The sequence below is a fragment of the Antennarius striatus genome, chromosome 9 (genome assembly GCF_040054535.1).
Source record: "Antennarius striatus isolate MH-2024 chromosome 9, ASM4005453v1, whole genome shotgun sequence".
Lineage (NCBI taxonomy): Eukaryota > Metazoa > Chordata > Actinopteri > Lophiiformes > Antennariidae > Antennarius > Antennarius striatus.
In genome coordinates, this window is record NC_090784.1 from 627,602 (window position 1) to 647,584 (window position 19,983).

The 19,983-nt window shown below is 47.8% G+C and overlaps 1 protein-coding gene across 4 annotated transcripts in view; it reads right to left on the reverse strand.

Moving 5' to 3' along the window:
• The window catches only part of adcy3a (adenylate cyclase 3a), a 48,420-nt gene that overhangs the window by 15,946 nt on the left and 12,491 nt on the right, over window positions 1–19,983 (reverse strand). For 3 of the 4 annotated variants that reach the window (XM_068323345.1, XM_068323341.1, XM_068323342.1), the window contains exons 5-12: window positions 17,103–17,214; window positions 15,244–15,371; window positions 14,858–15,016; window positions 14,020–14,185; window positions 13,799–13,915; window positions 7,990–8,132; window positions 4,898–5,059; window positions 4,673–4,760 (exon numbers count right to left, since the gene is read on the reverse strand). In XM_068323345.1, coding sequence (XP_068179446.1) covers window positions 4,673–4,760; window positions 4,898–5,059; window positions 7,990–8,132; window positions 13,799–13,915; window positions 14,020–14,185; window positions 14,858–15,016; window positions 15,244–15,371; window positions 17,103–17,214 — 1,075 coding nt within the window. The remainder of the gene's footprint in view (window positions 1–4,672; window positions 4,761–4,897; window positions 5,060–7,989; window positions 8,133–13,798; window positions 13,916–14,019; window positions 14,186–14,857; window positions 15,017–15,243; window positions 15,372–17,102; window positions 17,215–19,983) is intronic. The other variant, XM_068323344.1, reaches the window with a different exon arrangement.

A 19,983-nucleotide genomic window follows, 5' to 3' on the forward strand; every position in this document is an offset into this window, starting at 1 on the left:
GGGGGGGGGTTCAGAAACATTTAAATTACCATAAATAATAAAATAGTTTGTCGCTATATCGCAGAATTTCGTTAATCACGTGTGGTTTCTAGAGCACATTAACCACGAGGAACGAGGGATCGCTGTAGTTCATGAAGAAAACCACCATTAGTGAAATCCTGGTTCACACTAATGATGATCACTGATCTGTTGGTTGTAGTTATGATGGCAGTTTTACATCTCTGAGGGTGAACAAACATATGAAATGTCCTAATGAACTCATATTAGGCCGCAGGTGACATGAAGTATACAAGAACCCCACTGACATTTGAAAAGTAACGTTAAAGAAACAAAGAAATAATCTGTGGGACTGGACTGTGGGGTCATTGGAAATGAACTGCAGGGGTGTTACATAGTGATATTTGAAGGGACACTGAGGGGCCCTGAGCCTGACGACATTTCCATTCCACGTGACTACCAGAGTGTGTTCCTGACTGACCCCCGCTGAGTGCTGCCGTCAATAACGGCCTGTCCACTGCTATCAATACTTTTGACTTTCCATGACAAGACTGAATGAAAATACTGGTCCGTGCCAAACACTGACACACAAAGATCCAATTTTCAATCACACATTGTGCAACCACTTTGTTAGCAGATTGCACCGCAGTCAAGAGAACCAGGTACAAGCAGACAGACAGAAACAGTGACAGACACAGGGGTAGTTACCCTGTGGTCAACAGCGTGTCAAGTATGAAACGTAAATACAGTGGATATAAGTCTACACACCCCTGTTCAAATGCCAGGTTTTCGTGATGTAAAAAAACGAAATCAAGACAAATGATTTCACAACTTTTTCCATCTTTAATGTGACCTTTAAGTTGTACAAGGCAACTGAAAAACAAACTGAAACCTTTAAGAAAAAATATAAAATAAAAAACTTCAAACAACCTGGTTGCATGAATATACACACCCTCAAACTAACACTTTGTTGCAGCACCTTTGGCTTTTATTACAGCACTCAGTCTTTTTTGGTAGGAGTCTATCAGCGTGGCACATCTTGAGGTACAAATATTTGCCCACTCTTCTTTGCAAAGCTGCTCCAAATCTTTCAGATTGTGAGGGCATCTCCTCTGCACAGCCCTTTTCAGATCACCCCAGAGATGTTGGATGGGATTCAGGTCTGGACTCTGGCTGGGCCATTCCAAACCTTTAATCTTGTTCCGGTGAAGCCATTCTTCTGTGGATTTGGATGTGTGCTTTGGGTCATTGTCGTGCTGAAACATGAAATTCTTCTTCTTCTTCAGCTTTCTAACAGGGGTCTGAAGGTTTCGTGCCAACACTGACTGGTATTAGGAACTGTTCATAATTCCTTCCACTCTGAGGCCCCAGTTCCAGAAGAAAAACAGCCCCAAAGCCTGATGCTGCCACCACCATGCTTCAATGGAGGTATGGTGTTTTGTTGGTGATGTGCTGTTATTTTGCGCCAAACACACCTTTCGGAATGATGTCCAAAAAGTTCAACCTTGGTTTCATCAGACCATAACACATTTTCACACAAGTGTTTGGGAGACTGGAGATGTCTTCTAGTAAAATCCAGCCGGGCTCTGACATTTTTCTTTGTTAAATAAGGCTTCCATCTTGCTCTCCTACCCCATAGCCCAGACATATGAAGAACACGGGAGATTGTTGTCACATGTAATATACAGCCAGTACTCGCCAGATATTTCTGTAACTCCTTCAGAGTGGCTGTTGGCCTCTTGACAGCCTCTCTGACTAGTTTCTTCTTGTCGTCATCAATTTTGGATGGACGTCCTGTTGGTGGTAATGTCACTGTTGTGCCATACTTTCTCCACTTGATGATGATGGTCTTCACCGTGTTCCATGGTATATTTAATTCTTTGGAAATTCTTTTGGAACCTTCCCCTGATTGATGTCTTTGAATAGTATGAAGACCCTAGAGTGACTGGTCCTGGAGCTCATGCGTCCACAGGTGCAGGGTGCGATGGACCCTCTCCAGTTCGCCTATCAGGCCCAGGTTGGGATGAATGACGCTGTCTTGTACCTCCTCCACCGTGTGCTCTCCTACCTGGACGCCGGGGGCTGTGCCGTCAGGGTGCTCTTATTTGACTTTCCGAGCACCTTCGACACCATCCAGCCCCGGCTCCTACAGGACAAACTGACCTCCATGGCTGTGGACCCCTACCACGTGAGCTGGATCACGGACTACCTAACGGACAGACCCCAGTACGTCCGTATGGGGGACTGTTTGTCTTCTATGGTGACCAGCAGCACGGGGGCACCACAGGGGACCGTTCTATCCCCCATTCTCTTCACCCTCTACACATCGGACTTCAAGCACAACTCGGATACATGCCACATACAGAAGTACTCCGATGACACCGCGATAGTGGCATGTATCCGGGAGGGTGATGAGGGGGGGTACAGGGCATTGGTGGCTGACTTCATGGAGTGGTGCCAACAGAACCAGCTCCAGCTCAACGTCTCCAAGACCAAGGATATGGTGCTGGATTTCCGTTGGGCACCTCCCTCTCCACAGCCAATGATCATGGAGGGCAGTGAGGTGGGGGTGGTAGGTAACTATAAGTACCTGGGACTGCAGCTAGACAACAGACTGGACTGGTCACTCAACTGGGACTGTGTGTACAAGAAGGGGCAGAGCAGGATGTACTTCCTGAGGAGGCTGGCCTCCTTCAACATCTGTCCTAAGCTCCTTCTCATGTTCTATCAGTCCGTAGTCTCCAGTGTGCTGTCATACGCCATTGTGTGTTGGGGTGGGGGGGCCAGGAAAAGAGATATGGACCGTCTGAACAGACTCATCCACAGAGCAGGCTTACCCACCATGTGGACCTCCTGCTATTTTCACCTTCACTTTTTATTCTATTTTATACTGTTTATATTTTAGTTTAGTATGCGTCCTGTTAGTGCTACATGTGTCTGTTAGATAGATAGATATCTATCTATCTATCTATCTATCTATCTATCTATCTATCTATCTATCTATCTATCTATCTATCTATCTATCTATCTAATAAGACCCATCTGACACTTTGGAAGCTCTCTGTGGAACCTGGTTTGTTCTGGAACATGTGGCTACAAACAGCTGAACTTTATTTAGGGCTGATCAGAGGAACCTTCGTTGGTGAGAGGTGAGTGCTGACACCAGTCAAACATGAGTTTGAATGTTACTGGTCCAATCTGAACACAGCCACATCCCCAGTTACGACAGGGTGAACACACTTATACAACCACATAATCTCAGTTGTTTATTTTACTTCACCTACCAAGGATTTTGTTTGTTTTCAGTTATATTGTACAGGTTAAAGGTCGCAATAAAGTTAGAAAAATTTGTGGAAATATATGTCTTGATGTCATTCTTTACATCATGAAAATCTGGCATTTGAACAGGGGCGCATAGAGTTTTTATATAGAGAAACCTTCTCTGCTGTAAACAGGGGGGACAGCGTCCAGTACTTTCACCACAAACTGTTATCTGATCAACACCCCCATGGGTGTACAGAGAGGTGAACGTTTATTTGGTATTTTAACACTAGGTTTGTAATGAAATGTAATGTAATGTAATGAATGTAATGTAATGAAGGTTTTAATTTTTTAAGGTTTTAAGGTTTTAATGTAATGAAGGTTTGTAATGAAGGTTTGTAATGAAATGTCAGTGGGACACGAGGGACAACACGTGTGCCATGCTGTTACTTCTTTATGCTGGGGGGCCCATAAACCAGACAGCTGAAACTGACAACCAGACACAGACAGTACAAAATGAATTACTGACAAATATGATCAGAAGTTGAAATCCAGATACAATGATTGATTAAAAAAAACCCTAAATATTCATGCCAATACTTTTTTTAGGAAACATTTTGTTGAAAATCCCCAGAAGTAACAATAAACTGCTACACTTTGTTACAAACGTGGTCATGTTTTTCTCTACATACGGATACGTTTACAACTGTTCATGTGAAGGACACAAGAGAACAAGTTAGCTGGTTATCTCCTCTCTGTTGGCAACACCTGACCTGACAGAGCGTTCACTACAGACTGGAGGAGAGACCACCAGGGGCCTCACTGACACCGGTTCATGGTAACGAGACCACCAGGGGCCTCACTGACACCGGTTCATGGTAACGAGACCACCAGGGGCCTCACTGACACCGGTTCATGGTAACGAGACCACCAGGGGCCTCACTGACACCGGTTCATGGTAACGAGACCACCAGGGGCCTCACTGACACCGATTCATGGTAACGAGACCACCAGGGGCCTCACTGACACCGGTTCATGGTAACGAGACCACCAGGGGCCTCACTGACACCGGTTCATGGTAACGAGACCACCAGGGGCCTCACTGACACCGGTTCATGGTAACGAGACCACCAGGGGCCTCACTGACACCGGTTCATGGTAACGAGACCACCAGGGGCCTCACTGACACCGGTTCATGGTAACGAGACCACCAGGGACCTCACTGACACCGGTTCATGGTAACAAGACCACCAGGGGCCACACTGACACCGGTTCATGGTAACGCAAATGATCGACAAAACATTTCATAGTCAGGGGTGTGTAACTCACCCTGGTGTGTAACTCACCCTGGTGTGTAACTCACCCTGGTGTGTAACTCACCCTGGTGTGTAACTCACCCTGGTGTGTAACTCACCCTGGGGAAGATGGCAGCCAGAGAACAGACCATCAGGATGAGCAGCAGGACCTCCCCCACCGCAAAGGTGATGTAGTTCGCCATCAGCCTGAGCCGCAGCCCAAGAACACAGAAAAAGTAGTGCTGGTCAAAATCACAAACAGCTGAGTCAGGAATAACTGCATGTAGACAACCATACAGAAAGGAGGTGCACACACACACACACACACACACACACACACTGACCAGGGGTCTATGAGGGCCTCTGTGGCCGTGGTGAAGATCAGGACCACACAGGAGCAGCAGAAGGCTGCCCCGCTCTGCTTCTCCTTCTCCACTGAGTAGCGGGTCTCCAGGTCCGGGTCCACAAACCTCAGGGACAGCCTGTTGGTGTGTTTCCCCTTCAGACTGGTGACACACGTGAACATCAGCACACGTTCAACACTGATATGACATTTGAAGAAACTGGAACTGGTTGATCTGAGGCTGACTCAGCGTGGCTGAAGGTGTTACTTGTGACTCAGGGTTTCAAGTCATTGGTAGGTTTAGAATTTAAGTTTCAACACGTAACGGTTCCTTGTGTTTGACACTGACTAGTGAATAGTGAAAACAGAGGATCAGCAACAAGCTGGAAACACACTAATCCTCTGTCTAGAATAGATGCACTGGAACAAACTGGTTTCACTGGACACCTGATGGAGCAGCTGCAAGTTCAACACTTCCTGTTCACAGAACTTTGGTCTGAACAGGAAGTGTTGGTGTTCCACTTCAGGATGATTTATAATGAAATACCATTATTACAACACACACAAACACACAACACATCAGTGCTACTCTGACCATCACTGCCATGACGCCATCCCATAATAATGAGATAAATAAATCATTAAGTAGTGCTTTATGGTTAAAAACATGCAATACGCTCCTTTCAAACAATCACCTCCTGACGAAAGTCTGATGATTGTGTGGACTGAACGTCTACAGCTGTGTTTGTTCATTTGAATTCAGCTCTATCGTGAACACTGATTTACCAAGATCATAGTAAACATATAGCATGACGGTGGCCAGTGGGTGGCGCTGTCGCTGTACAGCAAGGTGGTTCTGGGTTCGAGTCCTGCTCTGTGTGGAGTTTGAATGTTCTCCTTGTGTCTGGGGGGGTTCTCTCCGGGTTCTCTGGCTTCCCCCTCCAGAAACATGTACTTCAGGTAAGTTAGCCGGTTCTTAATTACCCATACAAGTGAGTGTGTGTGTGTGTGTGTGTGTGTGTGTGTGTGTGTGTGTGTGTGTGTGCGTGTGTGCATGCGTGTGTGTATGTGTGTATCTACTAGTTAAATCTAATGTAATTTTATTATTATCAACCGATGAAGAAACCAACTCCACTGTCACAGAATTACCAACAGTAGTGACATCTTTATTTGTCTTTTCTTATTCTTGTAGTTCTTGTAGTAGTAGTAGTAGTAGTAGTAGTAGTAGTAGTAGTAGTAGTAGCAGTAGTAGTAGCAGTAGCAGTAACAGTAGCAGAAGTAGTAGTTGTAGTAATAGTAGTAGTAGTAGTAGTAGTAGCAGTACTAGTACTAGCAGTAGCTACAGTAGTATCTCTGGTCTGCCCGGGCTTTCGGGGGCCCTGACGGGCATATGGGACTGCAAGACTAGGGGAAATGGAGGGGGGTGGGTCACATGTCGCTTGGTCACTGCGGCTGGCCCCATGGGCTGCGGGGGGTGTCCCTGTCTCCTGAGGATGGGTGGGCGGGCGGGATGTGGGCGTAGCGGATGGGGGTGGGGGATTGGGGGGTGTGGTGTGGTGGGGGGTCTCATTGCCCCGTGCCCCTTGGGCCTGTCCCGTGCGCCCTGGCGGTGGCGGCCGTTGCCTCCTCTGGTCTGGGGTCTACGTGGTTCTCGGTGCCCCCGGTGGCTCTAGGGGTAATGACTTCTGGATGCTCCTGGCTGCCGGGGTTGGGGGTACTCGGCTAGAATGGCCCTGTTGAGTTCTGGTAGCCTATCTGGGTGTTGGTTTCATCACACATTCATGTTGGGTCAGGGTTTACCAGCTCCTGTTGAGTCCAATTATTGAGAACCATTGGGTCCCGTCAGAACGTGATGAGTCTCTCTTCAGTCATCACAATGTGATGCCCTCTGTCTTCCTCCTACACTGGTCTCCTCTGGTGGTCTATTCTATACTGTCAGGACCTCCACTAGTCTGGTGTTTTGTAACGTTGGTGTTGAGACATCAGTTCTTAGATAGGATAAAACAGCCCAAACCTTTTTCACTCCAACAGCACTGCCTGTCTATCCACTACCTTGTCTGTGTTTTCTCTCCCTGTCTCCTTTTTCTCCCCCCTCAACTCACAGAGGTGCAGCACCCCCCCCCCTCTGGCTCACAATAGGACACTCTAATAAAGACTAATTATTTAGTTCCCAGAGAGGACTGGTGACGGTCACATGTACACATTAAAATGTATAAAAGATTCTGCTGCAAGACTAAAATAATCATTGATCTGATAAAAGGTTGACCCCCTTCTATGGGGTTAAACTGTGAGAATACATGCAGACAAGACAAAAAAAATGTAGTAGCAGTAGTAGCAGTACAGTATTAGTAGTAGTAGTAGTAGCAGTACCAGTAGTAGCAGTAGCAGTAGTAGTAGTAGCAGTAGTAGTAATAGTTGTAGTAGCAGTAGTAGTACTAGAAGCAGGAGCACTAGTAGTAGTAGTAGTAGCAGTAGTAGTCGCAGTAGCAGTAGTAGCAATAGTAATGGTAGCAGTAGTAGTAGTAGTAGCAGTAGTAGTACTAGTAGTATTAATGGTAGCAGTAGTAGTAGTAGCAGCAGTAGTAGCAGTAGCAGCAGTAGTAGTAGTAGTAGTAGCAGCAGTAGTAGTAGTAGTCGTAGTAGCAGTAGTGGTAGCAGCAGTAGTAGTAGTAGTAGCAGTAGTAGTATTAGTACTAGCAGCAGGAGTAGTAGTAGTAGTAGTCGTAGTAGCAGTAGTAGTATTAGTATTAGTAGCAGTAGTAGTAGTAATAGCAGTAGTAGTAGCAGTAATAGTAGTAGTAGCAGTAGTAGTAACAGTATCAGTAGTAGTATCAGTAGTAGTAGTAGTAGTAGTAGTCGTAATAGTAGTAGTAGTAGTAGTAGTAGTAGTAGTAGTAGTAGTACCACCACCACACTAGAGGTCACTTACACCTGGATGGTTTCTCTCTCCAGTAGTAGCAGTAGTAGTAGTTATAGTACTAGTAGCAGTAGCAGTAGTGAAGGTCACTTACACCTGGATGGTTTCTCTCTCCAGTAGTAGCAGTAGTAGTAGTTATAGTACTACTAGCAGTAGCAGTAGTGAAGGTCACTTACACCTGGATGGTTTCTCTCTCCAGTAGAGCTTCATTCAGTAGTTTGTTGAGCTCCTGTTCGTTCTCCTGGGCGTCGATCACCCTCTCAGCCAGGTCTCTCAGACGTAACCTTCTGCGAGGGTTTGGAAAGGACGGGTTCACAACCTGGAGTCCAAGAAGAACGGGATGGAACCCTTCAGTTAGGACTGGCTCAGAGTTAAACCAGCAGCTGGAACTACAGCCACTACAACATCCCATTGGTTAACATCAGGGCCCAAAGGGATGACTGTAGATGTTTCCAAGACGACAACAAACTAAATCCATCAGGTAGACACCAGTGTGACACTAGTGTGACACCAGTGTGACACCAGTCAGACACCAGTGTGACACCAGTGTGACACCAGTCAGACACCAGTGTGACACCAGTGTGACACCAGTCAGACACCAGTGTGACACCAGTCAGACACCAGTGTGACACCAGTGTGACACCAGTCACGCACCAGCGTGACACCAGTGTGACACCAGTGTGACACCAGTCAGACACCAGTGTGACACCAGTCAGACACCAGTGTGACACCAGTGTGACACCAGTCAGACACCAGTGTGACACCAGTGTGACACCAGTGTGACTCCAGTGTGACACTAGTGTGACACCAGTCAGACACCAGTGTGACACCACTCAGACACCAGTGTGACACCAGTGTGACACCAGTCAGAAACCAGTCAGACACCAGCGTGACACCAGTGTGACTCCACTCAGACACCAGTGTGACACCAGTCAGACACCAGTCAGACACCAGTGTGACACCAGTCAGACACTAGTGTGAGTCCAGTGTGACTCCAGTGTGACACCAGTCAGAAACCCGTCAGACACCAGTGTGACACCAGTCAGACACCAGTGTGACTCCACTCAGACACCAGTGTGACACCAGTCAGACACCAGTGTGACACCAGTCAAGACACTAGTGTGACTCCAATGTGACACCAGTGTGACACCAGTCAGACACCAGTGTGACACCAGTGTGACACCAGTGTGACACCATTCAGACACCAGTGTGACACCATTCAGACACCAGTGTGACACCAGTCAGGCACCAGCGTGACACCAGTTCGACACCAGTGTGACACCAGTTCGACACCAGTGGGACAACAGTCAGACACCAGTGTGACACCAGTGTGACACCAGTGTGACACCAGTCAGACACCAGTGTGACACCACTCAGACACCAGTGTGACACCAGTGTGACACCAGTCAGAAACCAGTCAGACACCAGCGTGACACCAGTGTGACTCCACTCAGACACCAGTGTGACACCAGTCAGACACCAGTCAGACACCAGTGTGACACCAGTCAGACACTAGTGTGACTCCAGTGTGACTCCAGTGTGACACCAGTCAGAAACCCGTCAGACACCAGTGTGACACCAGTCAGACACCAGTGTGACTCCACTCAGACACCAGTGTGACACCAGTCAGACACCAGTGTGACACCAGTCAAGACACTAGTGTGACTCCAATGTGACACCAGTGTGACACCAGTCAGACACCAGTGTGACACCAGTGTGACACCAGTGTGACACCATTCAGACACCAGTGTGACACCATTCAGACACCAGTGTGACACCAGTCAGGCACCAGCGTGACACCAGTTCGACACCAGTGTGACACCAGTTCGACACCAGTGGGACAACAGTCAGACACCAGTGTGACACCAGTTTGACACCAGTGTGACACTATTCAGACACCAGTGTGACACCAGTGTGACACTATTCAGACACCAGTCAGACACCAGTGTGACACCAGTTCGACACCAGTGTGACACCAGTCAGACACCAGTGTGACACCAGTGTGACACCAGTGTGACACTATTCAGACACCAGTGTGACACCGGTAAGACACCTGTCACACCAATGGGACACTATTCAGACACCAGTGTGACACCAGTGTGACACCAGTGTGACACTATTCAGACACCAGTGTGACACCAGTGTGACACCAGTCAGACACCAGTGTGACACCAGTGTGACACCAGTAAGACACCTGTCACACCAGTGGGACACTATTCAGACACCAGTGTGACACCAGTGTGACACTATTCAGACACCAGTGTGACACCAGTGTGACACCAGTCAGACACCAGTGTGACACCATTCAGACACCAGTGCGACACCAGTGTGACACCAGTCAGACACCAGTGTGACACCAGTGAGACACCAGTGTGACACCAGTCACACACCACTGTGACACCAGTCAGACACCAGTGTGACACCAGTCAGACACCAGTGTGACACCAGTAAGACACCTGTCACACCAGTGGGACACTATTCAGACACCAGTGTGACACCAGTGTGACACCAGTCAGACACCAGTGTGACACCATTCAGACACCAGTGCGACACCAGTGTGACACCAGTCAGACACCAGTGTGACACCAGTGAGACACCAGTGTGACACCAGTCACACACCAGGGTGACACCAGTCAGACACCAGTGTGACACCAGTGTGACACCAGTGTGACACCATTCAGACACCAGTCAGACACCAGTGTGACACCATTCAGACACCAATTTGACACCAGTGTGACACCAGTCAGACACCAGTGTGACACCAGTTCGACACCAGTGTGACACCAGTGTGACACTATTCAGACACCAGTGTGACACCAGTGTGACACCAGTTTGACACCAGTGTGACACCAGTGTGACACCAGTGTGACACCAGTGTGACACTATTCAGACACCTGTCACACCAGTGTGACACCAGTGTGACACCAGTCACACACCAGTGTGACACCAGTCAGACACCAGTGTGACACCAGTGTGAAACCAGTGTGACACCAGTGTGACACTATTCAGACACCTGTCACACCAGTGTGACACCAGTGTGACACCAGTCACACACCAGGGTGACACCAGTCAGACACCAGTGTGACACCAGTGTGACACCAGTGTGACACCATTCAGACACCAGTCAGACACCAGTGTGACACCATTCAGACACCAATGTGACACCAGTGTGACACCAGTCAGACACCAGTGTGACACCAGTCAGACACCAGCGTGACACCAGTCAGACACCAGTGTGACACCAGTTCGACACCAGTGTGACAATATTCAGACACCAGTGTGACACCAGTCAAGACACTAGTGTGACTCCAATGTGACACCAGTGTGACACCAGTCAGACACCAGTGTGACACCAGTGTGACACCAGTGTGACACCATTCAGACACCAGTGTGACACCATTCAGACACCAGTGTGACACCAGTCAGGCACCAGCGTGACACCAGTTCGACACCAGTGTGACACCAGTTCGACACCAGTGGGACAACAGTCAGACACCAGTGTGACACCAGTGTGACACCAGTGTGACACCAGTCAGACACCAGTGTGACACCACTCAGACACCAGTGTGACACCAGTGTGACACCAGTCAGAAACCAGTCAGACACCAGCGTGACACCAGTGTGACTCCACTCAGACACCAGTGTGACACCGGTCAGACACCAGTCAGACACCAGTGTGACACCAGTCAGACACTAGTGTGACTCCAGTGTGACTCCAGTGTGACACCAGTCAGAAACCCGTCAGACACCAGTGTGACACCAGTCAGACACCAGTGTGACTCCACTCAGACACCAGTGTGACACCAGTCAGACACCAGTGTGACACCAGTCAAGACACTAGTGTGACTCCAATGTGACACCAGTGTGACACCAGTCAGACACCAGTGTGACACCAGTGTGACACCAGTGTGACACCATTCAGACACCAGTGTGACACCATTCAGACACCAGTGTGACACCAGTCAGGCACCAGCGTGACACCAGTTCGACACCAGTGTGACACCAGTTCGACACCAGTGGGACAACAGTCAGACACCAGTGTGACACCAGTTTGACACCAGTGTGACACTATTCAGACACCAGTGTGACACCAGTGTGACACTATTCAGACACCAGTCAGACACCAGTGTGACACCAGTTCGACACCAGTGTGACACCAGTCAGACACCAGTGTGACACCAGTGTGACACCAGTGTGACACTATTCAGACACCAGTGTGACACCGGTAAGACACCTGTCACACCAATGGGACACTATTCAGACACCAGTGTGACACCAGTGTGACACCAGTGTGACACTATTCAGACACCAGTGTGACACCAGTGTGACACCAGTCAGACACCAGTGTGACACCAGTGTGACACCAGTAAGACACCTGTCACACCAGTGGGACACTATTCAGACACCAGTGTGACACCAGTGTGACACTATTCAGACACCAGTGTGACACCAGTGTGACACCAGTCAGACACCAGTGTGACACCATTCAGACACCAGTGCGACACCAGTGTGACACCAGTCAGACACCAGTGTGACACCAGTGAGACACCAGTGTGACACCAGTCACACACCACTGTGACACCAGTCAGACACCAGTGTGACACCAGTCAGACACCAGTGTGACACCAGTAAGACACCTGTCACACCAGTGGGACACTATTCAGACACCAGTGTGACACCAGTGTGACACTATTCAGACACCAGTGTGACACCAGTGTGACACCAGTCAGACACCAGTGTGACACCATTCAGACACCAGTGCGACACCAGTGTGACACCAGTCAGACACCAGTGTGACACCAGTGAGACACCAGTGTGACACCAGTCACACACCAGGGTGACACCAGTCAGACACCAGTGTGACACCAGTGTGACACCAGTGTGACACCATTCAGACACCAGTCAGACACCAGTGTGACACCATTCAGACACCAATTTGACACCAGTGTGACACCAGTCAGACACCAGTGTGACACCAGTTCGACACCAGTGTGACACCAGTGTGACACTATTCAGACACCAGTGTGACACCAGTTTGACACCAGTGTGACACCAGTGTGACACCAGTGTGACACCAGTGTGACACTATTCAGACACCTGTCACACCAGTGTGACACCAGTGTGACACCAGTGTGACACCAGTCAGACACCAGTGTGACACCAGTCAGACACCAGCGTGACACCAGTCAGACACCAGTGTGACACCAGTTCGACACCAGTGTGACACTATTCAGACACCAGTGTGACACCAGTGTGACACCAGTGTGACACCAGTGTGACACTATTCAGACACCTGTCACACCAGTGTGACACCAGTGTGACACCAGTCACACACCAGTGTGACACCAGTCAGACACCAGTGTGACACCAGTGTGAAACCAGTGTGACACCAGTGTGACACCAGTGTGACACTATTCAGACACCTGTCACACCAGTGTGACACCAGTGTGACACCAGTCACACACCAGTGTGACACCAGTCACACACCAGTGTGACACCAGTGTGACACCAGTGTGACACCAGTTACACACCAGTGTGACACCAGTCAGACACCAGTGTGACACCAGTGTGACACCAGTGTGAAACCAGTGTGACACCAGTGTGACACCAGTGTGACGTCTCCACATTAGACGCTTACGTACGGAGGTCACGTTAGATCAGCTGCTGCTCTTCAGAAAACTAAGTTTTGATCCAAAAACATCAGAGCTCTGTCCTCTCATCCTGTCGTCTCCACTAGTGTGACATGACGTGTAGATGACGTGTGTGTTGGTGAAGCCTGGAGACAGCTAAAAGCCCTGTGAGGTAAATACTCTAGGTGTTGTCACATGACCACGCAGAAGGACGCAAAACACGGCTTATATCAAAGCCAACGTCATGAGAACTGTGTGTCACCGCGAGGAGGAGAACGGTCTTTACTATTAGGTGGATTCATTCTCTGCTGCCTGGATGGGAACCAGTGTGTCTGGTAGACCATGTGCTGGTTACCCTGGTGTCCAGCTCCTCTGGTTCCTCTGGGGAGGTGCACGCAGTCACGCTGCCGTTGCACTCGGTGGTGTTGATCAGCAGAGGGGAGTTCCCATTGGACGAGGTGACAGACAGCTTCTGAGACGACACAGCAGACTGAGTGTGATATTCCATCAGGGTGCATCAGGCTGGATAAACGTGATCCAACATGTGAACATCAACAGATCTGCAGGTTGACTCACCACACCATTGATGCCATTCTTCCTCACAGGGGCTTTAGGAACTACCACCAGGTAGGTCTCTATGCCCCTCTCCCTCAGGTAGTCACAGCGGTCTCCCCCATGACCGGCCTCCACGTCAAACTCACCATGAAGACACTCCATGGTGCTCTGAGAGATGTGCACCCGGCTGGGGGTAAGGTCAAAGAGGTCAAGGGTTAGACAGACATCTCCCAGCTGTAGCCCTTCAAACACAGTGACTTAAAATGTGTCATGTTGCTCTGTACAGTTAGCCCTCTATTGAAGGAATCTGGGTGTGAGACTACCTGTTAGTGCCCCCTCGTTAGTGCCACCCCCCCGTTAGTGCCCATTAATGCACACAGGAGCAGACCAGAGCACCTCGTCTGACTGCAAAGTCTTTTTGAGACTTATTGGGACATAAAATAGAGGGTTTGAGTACGGTTTGAGTTAGGGAACAGGGCCAGGAAGAGCGTACGACTACCTGTGACATCACAAATGATGTCATAGACCCGCCCCTCAAATGAGAACTTTAATGTACATTTTTTTCAGATGAAGTGAGAAAAGTCTTCAGGGCTTCAAGGTCAAGCTTTAAACAGAATGAAGTCATTTCTGAAAAGGGATTTCATTCTCTTAGATGTGTGGTTCTTTTTATTTGACATGAACTTGACCAGGCCAACATCATTATTCCAGTATCAGACAGTTTTCCTGCGGTAGGTCAGTGTGTGGACGTGTTGGACACACACCACTATGACAGGAAAGGTGAGACTTTCGGTCTGGGGGGCGTCTACACTCTCAGAGGTCTCATCTAAACACGGAGGAGGACTGAACCGGAGGTTGGTACCCTGGTATTCCTCCAGCCTCCATCTTGTTGGCCACGGTGACGTCTGTAGACCACACGTCGTACTGCCAGCGCTTCTGGCCCAGCACTCCCCCCAGGACCGTCCCGCTGTGCACCCCCACCCGCATGTCCACATCTGTCTGGGTCTTCTCCCGGACATACCTTTGGGTGATCACACAAAGTAATGTCATTACAAACATGGACACACAATCGTACGGTTTCTGTCACCATCAGTTCTAGTGAGAACCAAAGGAGCAGCTCTGACCCCCCCGGTCAGGACACGTCTGGGACCCAATCAGCCCAACTGATCTGTTTCAAGTCAGAAGCCGTTCGTCTTCATCACATCGGATGTGACTCTAGAGAACCTCTGCTTCGACCCCCCCACTCACGATATGGCCTCCACCATGGCCAGGCCCATCATGATGGAGCAGGCAGCGTGGTCCTCCCTGTAGTCGGGCAGCCCACAGATGCAGTAGTAGCAGTCCCCCAGGATCTTGATCCTCAGCTGGTGATATTTCTGATGAGTGGAGAGGATCCAGTCAGAGACCAACCACCAACATTCGCTGATTCTACAACCTCATCCAACCTCATCCAACCAGCTGTCATACATTTAACCATTAGAGAAAACATGTTGGAGAGGTGGGGTCTGTTGGACTGACTCTGGTCACATGTGGACCCTACAGCTTTCAGATAGCAGCTGGTTAAGAAAAATATGTGACTGAAAATGTATAAAGTTTTTTTTTACTTCGACACAAAACACAACTCTACATTGGTTGTGTGAACTTATTGGTCAGTTCAATTTCACCTCACAATCTCTCAAACAATAGGTGAAATCAAAGTGATAGATAAATAGACATCTATTTAAAAATAAGTTATTTAAAATCAAGTTATTTTAGTGATTTCTAATCGACCTCCATCAGCACACTGAGACACCAGTCGCTCCACGGACAAGCTTTTCTAAATACAAGCCGTCGCTCTGTCCATATACAGTAAATATACATATAATCAAAATCTGAGATACGAGTCGTGTTTCAGGACGTCACCGCTAGTTGGTGGATGGATACAACATCAGTGAGACTGGATCTTGTTCTTTACCACGTGTTGGTGGATGGAAACAACATCAGTGAGACCGGATCTCGTTCTTTACCGCGTGTTGGTGGATGGAAACAACATCAGTGAGACCGAATCTCGTTCTTTACCACATGTTGGTGGATGGAAACAACATCAGTGAGACCGGATCTCGTTCTTTACCACGTGTTGGTGGATGGATATGACATCAGTGAGACCGGATCTCGTTCTTTACCGCGTGTTGGTGGATGGAAACAACATCAGTGAGACCGGATCTCGTTCTTTACCGCGTGTTGGTGGATGGATACGACATCAGTGAGACCGGATCTCGTTCTTTACCACGTGTTGGTGGATGGATACGACATCAGTGAGACCGGATCTCGTTCTTTACCACGTGTTGGCGGATGGATAAGACATCAGTGAGACCGGATCTCGTTCTTTACCACGTGTTGGTGGATGGAAACAACATCAGTGAGACCGAATCTCGTTCTTTACCACGTGTTGGTGGATGTTCTTGTGACTTTGCCATTTCTTTCCATACTTTATCATTGTTTACATAGGTTCTATATACATTATATGTATATAGTTAATTATGCTCAGGTAAAATCTGCATGTCTATTGGTTGAGGGGCTTTGGGGCTTTTTTACAAGCCTGGAATGGATTAACATGATTTTTGTTATTTTAGATGGGAAAATTTTGTTTGACTTACGAAGTCATACCTCAAGGTACTACTGTACTGTACTTTAATTTTATTCAAATATGCACCACTTTTATTGTGAGAGTTTGGTGAACCATTGTAAATCTTTAATCTTCTAATTTAAAGCACCAAAACCATTCATTCAAACTAAAAGTTTGTTTTTACATGAGATCTGGAGAATTACAAAAAATAGATTTCCTGGTTTTGGGTCAAATTATTGCTTTTTTCATTGGAGAAATCCACTGTAAAATAAATAATGTGGACAGTCATCCCTACACAACATCAGCGTAGCCCTAACCACTACATCTTTTTATGTAACTGACTGAATTGTAACACCAAAAATGATTGAAATAATGATATAAATTCTAAAATATAATTGTACAATGACAAAATGATTAACATTATAATGAAACTTGCTAAATATATATTACAATTAAATATGTGTGATAAGATGATTGTTATGTCATAATAATGTGGACTCACAGCAGCCAGTTTGTCGAAGCGAGCAAAGAGCTCGTTGAGCATCTTGACCAACTCCTGAGCGCTGCAGGACGACGACAGCTGTGTGAAGCCCACAATGTCCGCAAACAGAATGCTGCACAACAAATCACACGTCAAGAAACACACCAGGACCTCCGCCAGGCTGCTGGTCACTCAAACCCTCATGAAAAAGAACCATCAATACAGGACAATGAGGAGCATTGTAGGTGGACTACAATGCTACTTCATGAGTACTTCATAGAAACCAATAATATGGACCAAAGAGGGCAAAAAACAATGAGGTCGGCAGTTCAAAGGTAAATGACCATCATTATTATTCTTTACTCTATTCTTTGTTTTTTACGTTATACACAACTCTCATTTATTGTGTAATAATCTAATTGTAACATGTATTTGTTACATGTTTTGTTGCATTGTGCAATCACCATCACGACAGTGAGCAGGCTCCAGCAGGGAAAACATGGATGGGATCCAGAAGAGCTACTACTAGCACCGCGGGTGCAGCGGGCAGTGACGGACAGCGGAGGTCGGAACCGGGCCGGAGCAGAGGACGTGAACCGCGCATTGGAGGGCGTGGAGGCTGACGGTTGCTGGTCGAGGTGCGAGCGGAGATTGGACGCTCCAGCCAGAGGACGCGGCGCAGCAGTAAAGTTTCTCTGGATCAAGCTCAAGTGAACAGAGGGTCTTCCCGGATTCTAACGTGAACGAAAAGTCCTGCTTGTGTGAGACCTGCGCGCAGACCGTCAGGAGCAAATGTCGGCGCCGGCCGAGCAGGAAGTGGTCCGTGTGGCCGAAGCCCCCCGCGGTTAGAGAACTCCACAACGCTTCATGTGAGTCAGATACTGCTGGGTGTTTAAAGATGTCTCTTTTCATCATCTTACTCTTCCTTCTAAATGCCCGGGATACTGGGACCCTTACTACCCCCAGGGAATCTCCTGTTCAAGAGACATTATTACCTCGATTGTCATCCTATGGCCGTGGTACATTGGACTTCACTTTTCCACCTAGGGATGTCTTCCCTTTGGACTACAATGTCTGTTGGTCTTCCTACTCGGTGTGTAACAGCTCTTGTTCCATTGTATTCGATCCTGCTATTGCAACACCTACGTAGTTCCAATTCTGTCATCTCAACCAAGCCCCTAATGAAAGATAAATTCTCTCAACGTTTTAGCACTGCTTTTTGTCGTTTGTTAATCATTCTCATGTTGGCCGTTTCTGGCAATGTTCATTCAAATCCAGGGCCTGCTACAGTTAATGTTAGTCCTACTGCTCCTAGTCTGTCGTTTGATGATTTTTGTGAACGGAAATCCCTGGGCTTTTTACACATCAATATCCGTAGTCTTTTACCTAAACTTGATTTGCTAAAATCCTGGATACACACTGCAAATCCTGATGTTTTAGCGATTTCTGAAACATGACTTAGAAGGAGCATTGCGGATGTTGACACTTTAATTCCAGGTTATAATGTCTTTCGCCAGGACAGAGCTTCCAAGGGTGGGGGCGTGGCTCTCTTTGTGAGGGACCATCTGCAATGCTCTATTTTATTGTCAAAGACTATTCCCAAGTATCTCGAACTGCTGGTGTTAAAAATCAATCTGTCAAATAATTTTTCTCTTTCTGTTGCTGTCTGTTATAGACCACCCTCTGCCCCACCATGCTCTCTAGCTGTACTCAGTGAACTTCTTGCCCCGTAAATCTCCTCTGAGTTTATTCTACTGGGTGACCTAAATTGGGACATGTCTAACCCCTCAGATATGGTCATGCAACAATTTGATGCCCTAAACCTCTTCCAAATTATTTCAGAGCCCACCAGACATAATTTGAAATCTCCATCGTCTGCATCTCTGTTAGATGTGATCCTCACAAACACCCCTTCTAATTATATATCTGGCGTCTTTAGTCAAGATCTGAGTGATCATTATGCTATTGCCTGCATACGCTCTGGTTCCTCAGTTAAACGTCCACCTGTGACTGTAACCAGACGCTCCATGAAGAAGTTTAACCGAGACACCTTTCTCCATGACATTGCTGCAGTGAACTGGGATAGAATTAATACGTTTCCAACTATGGATGCTGCCTGGTCCTACTTTAAGTTGACCTTCAGTCAGATCATCAACAATCACGCTCCTCTCATAAAATCTCAAATCAAGGATCGCTTCAGCCCCTGGTTTTCCCGTGACTTAGCCACTTTAATCCACCAGAAGAACACCTTATGGCGCAAAGCCCGTTCCTCCCAGTCACCTGTCGACTGGCTTGCCTTTAGGCAGTGCAGGAACAAATGCACTCAGGCTGTCAGAAAAGCCAAAGTCACTCATTATCTGGAAAAATTTGCATCCTGTGGTTCTGATCCCAAGACATTATGGAAAACGGTCAAGTCCATGGAAAATAAGCTTACCCCACCCCGTTTTCCTAGTGCAATGACCTTTGGTGACACTGTTGTCACTGATAAGTCTCACATGGCTTCACTTCTCAATCTCAGTCAACTCAGCCCATGTCTCTTCTGCCAAGTCCCCCACTACTGCCCCCTCATTTTCACCTACACCTTCCTGCTCAGGCACCTTCTCCTTTAGTCCCATCCTGACCTCGGAGGTTTTAGAGGAACTCACCAAACTCGACCCTAACAAGTCAGCTGGCTCTGATGGGCTCGACCCCTTATTTTTAAAAGTTTCTGCTCCTGTCATTGTCACCCCCATCTCGTATCTATTCAACTTGTCTCTGGAGCTGTCTGTTTTTCCTTCAGATTGGAAATCTGCCTTGGTCGTTCCACTTTTTAAAGGTGGCTCTAGCTCTGATCCCAACTGTTACAGACCTATATCCATCCTGCTGTGCTTGGCCAAGACCCAGAAAAATTGGTTCATAGACA